This window comes from Hippocampus guttulatus, chromosome 12 (genome assembly GCF_054856545.1).
Source record: "Hippocampus guttulatus isolate MCC_2025c chromosome 12, RoL_Hgut_1.0, whole genome shotgun sequence".
NCBI lineage: Eukaryota > Metazoa > Chordata > Actinopteri > Syngnathiformes > Syngnathidae > Hippocampus > Hippocampus guttulatus.
Genome location: NC_141272.1, coordinates 9643513 through 9659760, shown reverse-complemented (window position 1 = coordinate 9659760; position 16248 = coordinate 9643513). Strand labels below are relative to the sequence as shown.

Sequence of the window (16248 nt, the reverse complement as noted above, 5' to 3'; positions counted from 1 at the left end):
TTTGTTGCCTTGTTGAATGTCTACATATCAAAACTAACAGTCAGCATGCAGTCATTAGCCGTCTTTTTTTTTTCAAGCATTTGGTACATCTCCCTTTTTCAAAACGACTGGATCAATACACTTTAGTCTTTTAGTTGGTGGATTTTAAGTGGTTTACTTGTGAGGATTGCTGTAGAGTGTTGATGATTTTAGTCATAAAAAGCAGATTTGATAGTCCAGTGGTTAGTTAGCGCGTCAACCTCACAGTGCAGAGGTACCGGGTTCAATTCCTGTGTGGAGTTTGCCGGGCCTGTGTGGGTTTTTTCCGGGTATTACGGTTTCCTCCCACATTCCAAAAACATGCGTGGCAGGCTGATTGAACACTCGAAATCGACCTTAGGTATGAGTGTGAGCGTGGATCGTTGTTCGTCTGTGTGTGTTCTGTGATTGGCTGGCATCTATTTCAGGGTGTCCCCTGCCTACTGCCCAAAGACGGCTGGGATATGCTCCAGCATGCCCCGCAAACCTTGTAAGGATAAAGCGGATCAGAAAATGGATGGATAGATGTGTTAGCTACTTTTAAGATTTTGCAGTTTAGACATTGACACTGCGCTTTAATGTATGGCACGTACAGGTTAAATAAAAGTTAGACCAAAGTAAAAGTCTAAAGTCAAACTGTTTTATATTCATTGTAAATATATTGTACTAAAAAGTAATACCCAGCTGAACTGTACTCGGGCAGTGATTTTTTTAACCACTTGAGGGAGCTCACGTATCACTCGTACCACATTTTTAGTATCAGTCTTATGTATAGTTTTAAACTTCATTTAAAAATGTATTTGGAGACATGTCAATTATTTTTGCTCTAAAGATAAGAAGCTATTAAACTTTCTTCAGTCGCTGATGGTGTAGCGGTACACTTGCCTGACCTATGTGGCATCGGTTCCCACTCAGTGACGGTGTGACTGTGGGCGTGTATTTTGCTTCTATTTGTCCCCTGTGACTGACTGGCGACCAGTTCAGGGGTTATTCCCCCTTTCGCCCATAGTGAGCTGGGGATAGCCTGGATGGATAAACTGTGCCCAGTATCATATATGCATGAAGGTATGGGCTGTTTCCAGGCTCATAAATAACCCATCTTGTCATCTATTGCACATGGGGTTTCAAATTAATATTTCTGCATGGCTTGCTGAGCCAGTCTGCTGTTATGAGCGACGAGCGCGAGCATCTTCAGCCTCCCTGTGCTCCAACTCAGATCGCCCACTCGCATCTGAGCGAGAGCACAGCGCACATGCATTCTCACACAAGCACTTTTTTTTTTTTTGAAATAGTCCTCCTTACTTTGGCAAGCAGATTCCACTTTTGCACTCAAATGTGCGTTCCTGGTTGTGTGTGCAGGTGCTAGGTGCTAAGAGAGGACAGACAATTTGAGTCCTCTTTCCTGCTCAGGCTGTCATTCCTCCTCCTCCTCCACATTATGATAAGCATCCTCTACGGGTTTTATGCAGACCTACTTCTCTTATTCTCCTACTCAATCCCAGAGATGCCACGGCCACGTTTTCATGTCCCTTTAATGGCTGTGGGTGAACAGTCAATCAAGTGCACACCCACTCAGTGGCAGTGAAATTAAGAAAAAGACAGATGGAAAACGTGTCGTTTAGCGTCCTCAAATGAGTCGTCAACCAGCGGATTCCAAAACAAAATTTCGCACAATTTGGCCCTCACTTTGTGTCAATTGAAGATTTTAGATCATTGGAAAAATGTGTTTCTATCACTGGGTTTAAACCCTGGGGCCTACGGTACACAGGGGCCGATCAGAATAATGAAAAAAAATCAATTTGTTCATTTTCCTGACAAACACTTTCGATTCTTGGCATGGGTCAACCAACCCAGAGGCGATTCTGTGCAGTGCCGTGGCTGTAGTGATAGTGTCTTAAATGTTTTAATAGTTTCATATTATTCAGCCACAAAAGTTGACAAAGAAGCCCACTCTACGGGACCTACTGCTTCATGCCAAAGGGCCTATCCGAGGCCATTACATTTCACATTATTTTGTCATTTGTCATATCATTGCAGCAGCCGCAGACCAGTCACGCACTCGCACATTTGACCCCCGTGTGCGTTTGCTAATGCAGTCAAGCTGACAGGACCGTAGCGGCGGCAGTTTTTCAGTCAGTATTCTCTACAAGTGAATTTACATCTCACTTTGATTTTTTAAAAAAAAAGCACATTTTGAGTGGACAGGTTGGCATATCACGATGCAACAGGAGTGCGTTTTACAACGACAGTCTCACAACGGCAGATGGGGGTCCACCACACTGGTGAGTACTTGCGATCATACAAAGGCTTGGAAGGTCCAACTTTTGATATGTTTTTACATGTATTTTCCTTTCATGTTATGCCTTTGGTCTATTGTGTTCCATTTTCATATGCTGTCCTTCTCGCTTTTTGTTTCAACCTGTTATCATCAGCCCAGTGTCTTGTGTCTAACCAATCAGCTCCCTCAACCACTCAAGTATTGTTCTCCAAGTGATGTTCTCAAAGTATTTTCAACACTTAGTTGGTTAATAATATATTTTTAAAAAATTAATAAATGACAAGCTGGGGAAAGACCGCATAGTATCAGTTTGTGAAAACATGATTTGACCATACAGGGAGAAAAATGGAGTGTCGTGTTCGTTCATTATGATATTCTATTCAAGTATTCAATCAAGTCCAGCTCTGAAAATAGAGCTAAAAGCTGGTAAGTATGTAAAATTAGTCGCGATCTAGCTAACCATCTGTCAAAGACCAAAATGAACGTTTAACACCGAGATGGTACATTCCAGATGTGTTAAACATTTTTTACGAGTTCGTTTTCATCGTGTGATCTGGATGTGTAGCTTAGCCTTGTTAGCAAATTGCACTGCTCGCAACTTTTCCTGTTTTTTTTCCTGAATCTGTCCAATGCTTCTTTTTGCTCCAGTTCCTTAATTGTGAGTTGTGCTGATCATTCATGAATTTGTTTCCATGTTATCCCATCAGCAAATTGTAGGAAATAGATTGTAATCCCGAAGTGTGTCAAGGTGGTTTGATACCACCGGGAAATTAGTCTATTAAGCTCCACTTGACTAATCAGGACGAACAAAAAAATTCGACATCAAAATCTGACTTGTGCACCGCGTGGGTGACACAACATCAAGTAGTGTCAGACTGCGAGACAATGGATCCTCTCATGGCGCTGAGTTGCAGTATGTCTCGCCACTCCTGCTTCCCTCTTTTGACTGTCAAGAGTCATCCTTGATTTGGAGTGTGTCATAGGATGAGAGGAAGAGGGCGAAGAGATGGGTGGTGGTGGGTGGAGCTTCGGGGGAATTGGCTTTGATGACCAACTACAGACGCGTCTGTTCTCACATTCTCCACTTTTGAGCTTTCAATCACGCTGCTGCCTCTTTCTAAAATCTCTCAAATGTAGGCACACAAGATGAAAGTTTGAGAATTGACTTTGAAGGCTAGTAATATTTTATTCTGGGGGAAAAATACGTTTCAAATGAGACATACCAGTACACTTGTCGATAATCAAGCTGAATTTGAGGCCTCTTTCCAATCAAACTCATCAAAGGCCCGATTACCGAATGTCTCCGAAAGACGATCCTGGCTGATCATAAATCCTTGTAATACTTAGATCGCATAAAGTGATAGCTAATCATGAAATAACACAAATAGAGAAGCAACTGGATGTGAGAGCTGAACATCTCTCCAGAATCATTCACAGCAATAAAGACAAAATCGTCTATGTATGGCATTCTCACACAAGGCGAGATGTTACATTCAAGAAAACTGGGAAAAATGTTCAGAACTTCCATGGTGGGACGTGCCACTAGAGAGGCATTCAGGAGGCATCCAAACCAGAATTTTGTTCTTTCGGGCATGAACCACAGCTCGTGGCCATACATGAGGGTAGGGGTGTAGATCGACTCAGTAAATTGAGAGCTTCGTCTATTTTTATTTTTTGGTATCACTGCAGATGCTGCACTGATCTGTCTGGCATTCATTTTCCTGCTCCGTCCTCACCTTAATTGTGAACAAAACCCCCTTGAGTCAGGATCTCATCCCCGAACTGGACTGGGCACGCCACCCCTTTCCAACTGAGGACCATGGTCTCAGATTTGGAGGTGCTGGTTTTGATCCCATCTGCTTTACATTTGGCTGCAACCCGCTCCAGTGACAATTGGACATCATGGCTTGATGAAACCAACAGTCCAACACCATCTACAAAGAGAAGAGATAAAATACTGAGGCCACCAAACCGGGATGCTCTCAATGTCTTGGCTGCGCCGAGAAATTCTGTTCATAAAGGTTAGGAGCAAAATCAATGACAAAAAGCGCCCTTGGCAGAGTCCAAGAAAATGAAAACAAAAAACACTCACATGAACGTGAAAGGTATGTCACATTTAAATGAAATGTAATGGAGCAAATAACGTCAGGAACGTGTTCTTGCCCACCTGCAACTGGATTTGATTGCTTCAACGCAGGGCTGGTTGCCAAGTAACCATTTTTGAATTTACCAAGAAGGCTCCAGTTCGGATGAATAGGCGCTAAAGAGGCATGTTGTTTTTCCACACAAATGAGCACTTCACGTGCACTTCCCTTTCAGCAAACTCAAGTACAGATGTACTTTCCAACAAGAGTCCTTTGTAAGTCTACGTTTTCAGCTACCATTTTTCAAAACCTTTCCTGAGCCCCTGTTGCTTTCTCAGAAAGTGTAACATGGTGTGAAAGAGGGAAGCTGATCCATACTATGTTTCTGTTAAACACTCACACGCACACGCACACACACACATACACACACAAAGTTGGGCTGTTGTTGGCTCTGACTGGGGGTGCTGGGATGAGAGAGTGTGGCTCAGTGTGTCCAGGAAGAGGCCAGTGTTGCAGGCAGTGCAGTGGGGAGAGCCTTGATTCACAGGGATAGAGACGTGCCCAGCGTGGTGAAGCCATGCTCACTAAGTGGGAGAACGCCTCTGCCCAGGACACAAAATGAAGGTGGGGAGGAAGACAGGGCACAGTCTCTCTTCTGAAGTTTCTTCACTCGTCAGCCTGGTCGGTCTCCTCCTTCTGCTCCTCACAGGTATGCCCTAATATTTTTTTTATCCTCCCAAACTGTTGGAATGTTGTCATGTATCAAACTTTCTGGTCATATATACCAACTCATAAATGATGGTTTATTTGTGGTCGCTCTGTAAATTTCCCCAGTGTGGGACGAATAAAGGATATCTTATCTTAAACTGGACCCCCATCACAAATGCTTAAGAAGAGGAAATGTCATTACCTATCATAAGTGACTTCTGACTCCAAAATCAGTTCCAATAAGGATCCTTTTAAATCCGTTTGTCCTGATAATGGTGGTTAAAATGCAGGGTGCACCCTGGACTGGTCACCAGCCAATTGCAGGGCACTAACTCATTTAAAGTTGGTGGAAATCAAGTTTTTGTGGGTTTGAGTCACTTTGCGCTCTGTGGAGCCATTATGGTGTACAGCAGGGGTGTCAAACTCATTTTTGTCACGAGCCACATTATAATTACTGTTTCCCTTGTAGGGCCGTGATGATTGAAACTATATAAAGAAGTCAAGAATAACGTTTTATTTGACTATTGTTTCAGTAACTGTAACGAGGGGTTTGGTAACAAGAAAATGCTTACAATATATCACGGATTTATTAAAGATGAAATTTTGAAATTTTGGTACAAATTTTAGCAAGTATCATGGAAGTTGTAATCTTTGATTTGCTTTCGCGGGCCACTTAAAATGATATGGCGGGCCACATCTGGCCCTCGGGCCTTGAGTTTGACATTGTCCAGAATCTAATATGACAGCACACGTTAGTTCCTCTCACCCTACATTCTGCTCAGTATGACAGAAAGAAGCAGTACTGATAGAATTTGACTGAAATGGGTTGACCTCCTCCTTCCCCAGAATCAAAACTGGCACAGACCTGTCGGTTTATCCAGTAGGCCCAATATGCTACATGAACCAGGAAGAGGCCTGCTAACAGACAAACTCAAAGATGCCATTCTCCAATTTTGTTCATTTTGTTTCATTTTTTGTTGGAGTAATGTTTTCCTTTTTTCCTTTTTGAATCCTGATGAAACCATTCCAGGCTCCTCCAGATTATAAAATGGTACAGTCCCTTTTTTTGTTTTTGCCAGTGAACCAGAAAGGAGCCTGCTAAAAAGCCACAAACGGTAGCTTATTTATTTTGGTTTTGATCATTTTTATTTTGGTTCATCTCTATTGGAATATATTTTCCTTTTTATAATTTGAGTCCTGATGTAAAAGTTGTTTGTTTGAAATCAGGCATTTTTATTGCTTACATTCGCCTCTACTGCTTTCAGGTCGGAACTGGCACAATCCGACTGGTGCCACCTTGTGACTCAAATACAGTATTACATCATCCTCCATGAAGTAGGGAAAATCCTCCTACTACTTTCCTATTTGCCATTTTAGTCACATTGGAACAATTTCCCCCAACGATCCTCCCTAAAAATGGTACAATCCTAACATTTTTTGCCGTGCTCCGTAAATCAAAAAGTAACCTTATAATATCATGTTTTGTTTTGTTTTTCACTGTTGTTAACAATGTAGCTTTATGCTCTTCTGATTGTCATTCTCCTTTGTGACTGTGATTCTTTTAAAATGTTCTTAAGAGCTGCAGAAAAGTTCAAACCAAGGCTCAGCATGTGGAACCATTCCTCTCGTGCTATAGCACCTCCTGTGCCTATCTCCAACTTCACCACTGACAAAGACTTTCTCTCTGGTTCCCGGTTTCTCGCTCACTCTTTTCAAGTGTGCTCCAACAATCGTGCCCTTTGTCTCATCGCCTTGACAACCCCTGTCAGACGGCCAAAGGGGTTGCCATGACTAGCAGGCGATGCCCTGCTAACTGGCTGGCTGCGAAGAATTAGTCAACAGTGCAGAATCTCTCTCTCTCTCTTTTTTTCTCTCTTTCCCTGTTGTCTTGCTCGCTCTATCTTTGATGGGACTCCCCAAAGCCGGCCAAGAGCCAATGTTTGGACTTATGTCCACTAAAGGAGAGCAGTCTCTACAGGGAACATATGTGCTATGCTGTGCCAAGGCAAGGCTTCACTCTCAAGGATAACATGTGGTCTTATGGGAGGACGAGTGAAGTCGATGGAGAAAAATCTAAATTAGTATGTTACATGTCCAGGAGGATGTCCTGCAGTTTCTGTGAAGCGGATTAGTGATCAAAGATGTGAACGGATTTCATGAGCACAATCTGGGCGCATTTTTGTGTGTGTGTGTGTGTGTGTGTGTGTGTGTGTGTGTGTGTGTGTATAAACAGAGCACACAGTGAGCACACTAATGGATGCGTTAAGGCGCCTATGCAAAGAATTTGGGCTCATTAAGTCGCCATCAAAGGGAGAAAAACAACAGGCTCAAATTGCAGCAACTCTCAGTGAAAGCATTGTGCCAAAAATATGAAAACTCAATTTACTGCCTTTGGCCCCTTGTAATCATTTGTGCAGCTTTTAAATTGAAGTCTGAAGTGAAAGTAACTACTTCCTGGTTCATGGCAAATAGGTTCCTGGTACCTTTGCACTTTTATCCAATTAGAAAATTACAAGATTTAAAATGCGTACGTTTGTTTTTTTGTAAGTAGATCAAAAAGTTGTATGTAAATGAGGCTCAAGTTTCAGTATTGGTTCAAAAGAAGCCTCCGACTAAGCAGCCCCGTCATGATGAAAAATGCATCGTAGCGTCTGCCTTTAACAGTGGAGACAGTTTGACATGTTGGAGCAAAGGAAGCTCGGGCGTAAATAATGGAAGTCCAGGAGAACTCATTTGGCCTGAATTTCATTAGCGGTGCCAGTTTCGTGCTGGCTCGCTGTCACATGATCGGCACTTAGTGCGTCGTTTCAGCAGAAATGTACCACTTTCACATTGTTTGTGTTTTTTCCTTCTTTTTTTTTTGTTGCCTGTGAGTCTAATTGCTGTCGAGAGTAATGTCTTATTACAACATTCCTCCATGCTTTGAATGAAATCTTAACCAGCTATAAGAAGAATACTCATAGTTGACTTTACATGCAAGGAGAGAGAGAGAGACAGAGACAGAGAGAGACACAGAAACAGACACAGAGATGCACAGAGAGACAGCCAGAGAGAGAGTCAGAGAGAGACAGAGAGACAGACACAGAGAGACAGACACAGAGACGGAGAGAGAAACAGAGACAGACACAGTGATGGGCAGAGAGACAGCCAGAGAGAGAGTCAGAGAGATACAGAGACAGAGAGATGGACACAGATAGAAAGACACAGAGAGAGAGACAGAGAGAGAGAGATACAGAGACAGAGAGAGACACAGAGATGGGCAGAGACAGCCAGAGAGAGAGTCAGAGAGAGACACAGAGACAGACACAGAGACAGAGACAGAGAGAGAGCAAGAATCAGACAGGCAGAGGCTAAGTGACCGCGCTGTGTCGGGTGTTGCATGTTTTGGTCCAAGAGATAGATTGATAAATTAGTTGTTATCTGTCCAACATATTTTAAGCGGCAGTATGTTTCCCACACCCCTTCACCGTCTCTGGGGCTCGGCTTGACACGGGCGCTTTGTTTGACACAACCGTGCCCACAAATGTGTTCCAAAAGCTGGTCAATGTCCACCTTTCAACAGTAGAAACACTTGACAGAACGTGAGAAACAAAAGATGATGAGCCGGGAGGGAACGTACAAAAACCGCAGGCCAAACTGTACTACCTTTGAGTCTTTAGAATTCAGGTTTTTTTGCTGAGCTTCAATTCCCTTCATCCCATTGGCCCGTCACGGACAGACTGAGAAAATGGAGAAAGACGTAAATACAGAGAAAAAAACACAGAGCTCTGTTTCAGGCTACCACGGCCGCCAGGGAACATTGTGCAACCGTAGCCTCAATCCAAGCAAAGACTTGACTCAACTTACTTGAAATTTAGTGGGAACTTGACTTACCATACTTGATTTTGACCACGTTATCTTGGGACTTCTGTGAAACCTGAAGGTTAAGACTTCAGACTTAGGATGTGCACATACAGTACAATCTCGTCCAAAAGTATTGGAATGTTCTGTTCTTCTGCCCAGGTGATGTGTCAGGGGTGAATGTGACGAGCCAAACCCAGGTGGTGAGGGGCATCGTGGGCAAAGAGGCCCTGCTGTCGGTCAGTTACACCAGCAGCAGCACGGACAAGCCTGTCATCAAGTGGCAGCTGAAAAGGGACAAAGTGAAGCCCGTCACCGTGGTGCAGTCCATCGGCACCGAAGTCATTGGGAACCTTCGGCCGGAGTATCGTAACCGCATCCTGGTGTTCGAGAATGGCTCGCTGTTGCTTCACAACCTGCAGCTGTCAGACGAAGGATCGTACGAGGTGGAGATCTCCATCACGGATGACACCTTCACAGGGGAGCTCTACATTGAGCTGACTGTGGATGGTAGGCACTTCTCTCGTATTAGGTGGACATGTTGGACAATACACTACATGACCATCAACACAATGTTAAAGGATGTCACATGACACCTCAACACAGCCAGGAACTGTCAGATGCTCAGCGTATTGTGAGCAAGTACGTTGTCATGTTGAAGCAGCGTCGAGTTGTTCTGCCCCAAAGTCTTCCCGGGTCATTTGGCCCACACTGAAGAGAAAAATTTGAAAAATTAAAAAATTTACCATCAACATTCCACCTGGTATTGAACCTAACCCATGATTTATAAGTACTCCCAAATACGTTACATATTATATTATCATTATAATTATTATTACACAGTCACTGGTAGTGTAGTGGTAAACTCGCCGGCTTTCGGTGCAGGCAGCATGGGATCAAACGCCGCTCAGTGACTTGTGAAAATAAAAAATGAATATTATTACTTGATGTGCTAGAGGAAAAAAAACTGGATTTGGAATCAGTGCAAATATACATATATATTATTTGGAAAAGATTACTGGCATCTCTGATTTAAAAAAAGAGTATGCCTGTGAGGTTCAGGTATTATTTTTTGTTGACTTGGAGTAGGCATCCTCACATTCTAGTTCTGGATCTGTGACTGTGACTGAATGCGTCTGGCTTTGCAAGGCAGGGCCTGGCCTTTTGACGGATGTTGGAGTCACCAAATGAGATTGTGGAATTGGCTGGCTGCTAATTGGGTAAAGCGTTCCTATTTGGGTAGATTGGTGCCCGTGTGGGCTCGGAGTAGAAACAGGCATCACTTAATTTCCGTGTCAGCGCAAGTCCAGCGTGTTTGGGGCCCAAACCCTTTTGTGCCATTTTTGTTTTGTGGTGTTCCATGAGATTTGTATATGTGCCTTATTGGTCAATAAAGGTTGGCAAACAAAAAGTTAAGGTATCCTTTCGCCCATGGTCCTCTGGAAAAAGCTCAAATTGGGCGGCTGATGGATAAACTGTGAAATACAACACAGGAATTCAATTCCATGAAATACCTTAGTCTTTCTTTCTCAATTCGATTCCCATTTCGCGCCAAGCCTGTCATTGTGGTGTCGTCCTCAGTTCCAGTTTCCAAGCCCTACATCCAGATGGTGGCGTCATCTGTCCTCGAGTACAGCGAGCACTTTAACTTGCACTGCTCCCACGACAACGGCACCAAGCCCGTGTACGCTTGGCTGAAGGGAGGCAAGGTACAGGCCAACGATTCCCGCCTACTGCTCTCGCACGACCAAAAGGTGCTGAGCATCGCGCGCGTCCTCATGTCGGACGACGACGTCTACGCCTGTATGGTGGAGAACGCCATCAGCAGCATGAAGAGCACGCCCGTCAAGCTCACCGTCTACAGTAGGTGGCATGTCCCCCGGTAGGACTGTTGGATTTCCACACGATGTATTCAGATGTCACTTTCAGTTGCACGCCAAAGCAATTATCGCATCCCACTGAGTCACAGAGAAGCACGCCTGCCTCTCCGACAATCTTGTTTACCCCGAGTGCAAATCTGCGCGCCACAATGGGCAGTGAAAGCCAGTTAATGAAACAATTATTTATGGGCAGGGATCTCAATAAGCGGGTGCCTCAGCGGAACAAAGCAATCCGGCTTTCTATATTATTACTCCACTGGGATGTGCTTCAACTTTATTTCCTCCGCAAGCATGGAAAGACACATGATGCGCCGCACTTGAAATGTAATAAAATACAATTTGCTTACATAGCCCGACGTGTGTTACCGTATTGGCCCGAATATAAGACGGTGTTTTTTTGCATTGAAATAAGACTGAGAAAGTGGGGGTCATCTTATATTCGGGGTCTAGACATTATACCCATTCACGACGCTAGATGGCGCCCAATATCATTGAAGCGAATGCTGAATTTGACTCCCCAGGCCAAAGTGAACCCCTGTCACGAAGAATAAAAATAAAAATAGTGGTAGCACGAAGAAGAAAAATAAAAAATAGCGATAAGAAGAAAAAGAGAAGAAAATAATAGAAGAGATAACATAAAATGGAGAAACATAGCAGCAATCTGTAGAAAAGTGGGTCGAAGATCTGCCAGGTTAACTGGCAGCTGAGGAGAAGTTATGATGTAATTTACATTTTAAAAACCAGAAGCCATTCATTTACGAATGTGATTGCACTTTAGTTTACATATTTAAATTTTCAGATATGAAGATTTGGATGAGGCAAAATAACAAGCTTTTTCTCTCAAATATATTGTTATAATCATTTGTTTCAGATGTACTGTAATTATTTTCTGTATAAAAATTAATTTGGTGTTCAAAAAGTCTTTTTTCAAACTTGAGTCTTGAAAAAGAGGGGGTCGTCTTATAATCAGGGTCGTCTTATGTTCGGGCCAATACGGTATTTCAAGTCTAAAATAGGAATGCAGTGGGGCAACTTCACAGTGCAAAAACAGGAGGCAATCTTTTGGTCTGATGTTGTGGTTCTTTTTGTTGGGGTGGGAGGGCTTTCTAGTTTTTGCTCTTCATCTCTCCTGTCTGCCTCTGGTTTAGGACGGAGCTCGCTGTACATCATCCTGTCCACTGGAGGCATTTTCCTCCTCATCACCCTGGTGACCGTGTGCGCATGTTGGAAGCCTTCCAAGTGAGGACTCTTCTTTCTTCCTTGTCACTCCCTTCTTTTTACCCTTCTTCTGTCTGCCTGCTGCATAAGAACGCAAGTTGTTTTGTGTATTTTTTTTTAACCACCTTACCCCCACCTCCATTCAGAAAGAAACATAGGCCCGTCCCGCAGAGAGCTCCCGTCTACATGGCGCAGGGGGAAAATGGCCATGATGGTGAGCAAATTTTCGTTTTTGTACAGTGTTTCCATATTCTTGGCAAAAGAAATATTTATATGTATGACATTTAGCAATGATTTCTCATTTTATTTAACGTTTTTCGATTTTAGCGGTCAATAACCAACAGCTACAACAATAATAATAATAATTAATAATAATATTGGTCGGTGGTGGTGGTGTTTTGAACACTTGACTCACTAGCAATATTTAAATGAGGGTGGATTTAGAATGGAGGCAAAAAAGTAATTTCAAAATGTGTATTTGCATTTCCAAATGAAAACTTGTTGACCAGTGTAATCATTTCACGAGTATTTTCTTTTTATTGTCATAATTCTTATAGGAAGTGGTCACCATTTTTTTTGGGGGGGGGGGGGTTTGTGTGTTATATAATTTAGTTACATAACGTTTTCGAATTTCATATATTATTATTTATTAAGCAAGGATTTTTTGTTATATTGAGTTCATGTTTTGTCTTTATTGCAGTTGATGTTGTACCGAAACCAACGACCCTCGGCCGAAGGAGTCCCATGCCTCTCTATGTACTCAACGAAGACGTAAGTGGAGCCTCAAGTCCTTTCGACCGGAAAACGAGCAATTCGAAAAGATGAAATACAAATGCGTTGTTCTTTAAAAGTGAAATCCAACTGAACAGTAATTGTGTATTTTTATGGACGTACATTTCAAGTGATACATATCCAATATGCCTGTGTTTACATTCACGGGGCACATGAAACAACAACGTGCAAAACCCCAAATTGCAACACAAATAATGTCAACGCCCAACTGTGACAACACAGAAGTAAACAATCACAAAGACAACACAGAAGTAAACAATCACAAATAAAAAGGCTTAATACGAATATTAGGGCGGCACGGTGAATGACTGGTGAGCACATCCGCCTCACAGTCCAGAGGTCGTGGGTTCGATCCCAGCTTCCTGTGTGGAGTTTGCATCTGTACTGCGGTTTCCTCCCACATTCTAAAAACACGCGTGGCGGGTTGATGGAACACTCGAAATTGCTCTTCCCTCTCATCTTGCAGGAGACTCTGGAGCGTTTGGAAGAAAGTGCTTGCACTGCCTACAGTCAACCAGAATTGAATTTTCCTGCCACCTACGTCCCGGTCCTCCCCACCCACGCCCACAGAACTGAACCGCCCATCTGGACCACCCCGCGCAGGTACTCCCGCAGTCCCTCCCCGCTGGCACAGCTTCTCCCGCAAGCCCCGGTGGGACCTCCGATGAGCCCGGCGCGCTCGCCAGCCCACTTGCCCTGCTCGTCTCCGCGCAGTTTCAGCCCCATCAGAAAAGTTCGGCCTCCCGTTGGAATCCCAAACCTTCGCCTGCCCGTGGAGGCCGAGAGTCCCGCCTCCAGCGAGAAGACGCAGGGTTCTCCTCAGCAGTAACTCCTGGTTGTTCGTCTCGCATCGTCTTTGCTGCAATTTGCCAGGAGGAGAACGGATGCATCTGAGAATTCCTTCCTTGGCCACCAGCAATACCTCTGTAGGCTTTTCATGATTTCCTGTGATAAAAAAGTCTATCATGTCGAGAATTCCTAGGTTACGTTGACTGTACTATGCAGAACTACCCTTTTGATGTATTAATTTCACTGGGAACATCCGATGAGTAGTTCGGATGTTTACGCTTTGGGTTTTTTTTGGGGGGTGGGGGGGTTGTATCTGTAAAATCCCAAACTGTTCTTTTTGTGTAATTACAAAATAAAAAGCTGCAATATTTTGTACTTTGTGAACTGTTTTCATATATACTTTTATATGAATATCATGCTATGCCGAATACAGTCATTGTATGTTATTTCATGACCTTACAGTCAAACATCCACAGCAATGGATGCTTGCTATCTAATGACATCATATTCATCAAATTGTAGCGTCCCCTTTAGTGGATGTCATTAAAAATTGTCCCAAGGTTCAAAGAGTGTGTGTCTAAAATGCATACAGTATATATGGATATATACAGGTATTTGGATATATATGGATAGATAGCTAGGTATAGATACAGATACATAGATAGATAGATAGATAGATCTAGATATACTTAAAGGTATATAAATATACACACACACACACACACACACACACTTGTATAGTAAATTCATTATTCATTATTATTTATGTTGCATACCATTTATTCTTTTCATGAAATATATATTTTTGTGGAAAAGTAATGAGTAAGTAAAAGTCATGAAAAGTATTCATATTAATTAATTTTCATGACTGCACGATTATAAAAATGCATTTTTACAAACCTAAATGCTTTGTTTTGTCTATTAAAGGTATGTTACTACACTGTGAAGCATATAAACACATCGGACAGACACTATGAGGTCACTATAGCTTGCTGATTCAATGATGATTATGGTCATTATTATTAATATTACTATGATTATGGTCTCACACATGCATGCATACACTTAAAACTATTCGATGTAATAGAATTGCGTTGTATTTACTTTGTGATAGTATCATGCATTCATGTACATCCCTAAACAAATATATACAGTACTTATAATAATTGATCATCAGTCATAGCAGAGTTGTGTTATATGTAGTTTACTGTCATTTATGCATTTTTTTCCCTGTACAAATAAATATGTTGAACATGCAGAGAGTAATTTGGATAATTATTAGAAGTTATAGTTTCAAAGAATATTATTCATCACGAGGGTCACGCTATGATTAAGAAGGCGTTTTTTCTGAAGGGTTTTTATTTTTCTGAAAAAGTGTTATAGCTTTTTAGTCCATAAGATGTCACCATTACATTGCAGTATCTCAATTCAGTGCAGGCAGTGGGCTGAATTTATCAGTCGTTTATTTTTATATTCCACTGCTGGCTTTTGGACTCATAAAGTATAAATCAGCTCTGCAATAACCCTGGGATTAGTTGAATTAAAAAGGCAGCCTAGTCAAGGTCAAGAGACTTTTATTCAATCATATTGATTTGCAGGCAACTTGAACGTCATCGTGTAATCATGCAATCTATTCTAATGAATTGTCTCTCAATGCAACCTTTCATGATTGTCTTCCATTAGAAGACCTGTTGTGTGTGTTTTGTTTCTAAGGTGCACTCATTTGTTGAAAATGACTTCATGAAAAACGGCTCTCTCACGCAGCAAAATACGGTGTTCCTTTTTTTGGATGCTGTGAAGCAACGCTGCACAATTTAATACATATTTCTCATCTGTTTGTTATCAATGAAGAACATTTTGTGATATACTTTTATTTTTACGACAAAATGTTTTTAGCCTGTTCGCCGAGGCAGAGTTGCAGGATTCGATTCCTTCCTGTGTGGAGTTTACATGTTCTCCATTTGCCTTATGCGGGTTTTCTCCGGGTACTCCGGTTTCCTCCCACATTCCAAAAACATGCCTGACAGGCTAATGGAACACTCTAATTGTCCCTGGGTGTAATTTTGAGGGTGGATGGTTGTTTGTCTATGTGTGCCTTGTGATTGGCTGGCAAGCAGTTCAGGTTGTACCCCGCCTACTCCCCGAAGACAACTGGGATAGGCTCTGGAACCCCCCGCGACCCTCGTGAGGATAAGCGGATTAGAAAATGAATGGATGGATGGATGTTTTTAATATCTGTATTAAATGGGCACTTTGCGCCTAATGCAGGGGTGGCCAAACTTTTTGGCTCGGGGCCGCATTGACTTTTAAAATTTGACGGAAGGGCCAGGTCAGCACGAGCTATGGTACATTAAAAAAAAGACTGCATTTGTTGACAGTCCATATCAAACATCAACAGAACAAAAGCATGAACGTACTGTATTAATATACTTTTTTAAAATGACGACAGTGTTGTTGATGACCTATTTTAGCCTGTGCATTTCTGCAGATGGGTTGTGATCAGACCAGTAGAAGTAGAGCGATACAGAGGTCCTAGGTGGTCGAAAAGATCCCGCCCCCCCTCCCTGTGTTCTGCAACTTCAAGTCAATGCGCCACCTGGCGGTGAAATGCCTGTCATTACAAGTCCAATTGAAATGAATG

General features: G+C 42.5%; 1 protein-coding gene across 1 annotated transcript; it reads left to right on the top strand.

Annotated features, from left to right (window-relative positions):
* Nucleotides 1–4851: 4851 nt before the first annotated feature.
* hepacama (hepatic and glial cell adhesion molecule a) lies at nt 4852–14531 on the top strand. Its single transcript, XM_086126278.1, has 7 exons — nt 4852–5089; nt 9091–9438; nt 10510–10791; nt 11957–12047; nt 12173–12240; nt 12727–12797; nt 13285–14531. Exons 1-7 carry the CDS (start codon nt 4999–5001, stop codon nt 13645–13647), a joined length of 1314 nt encoding a protein of 437 aa, XP_085982404.1. The 5' UTR covers nt 4852–4998; the 3' UTR covers nt 13648–14531.
* Nucleotides 14532–16248: the final 1717 nt, after the last annotated feature.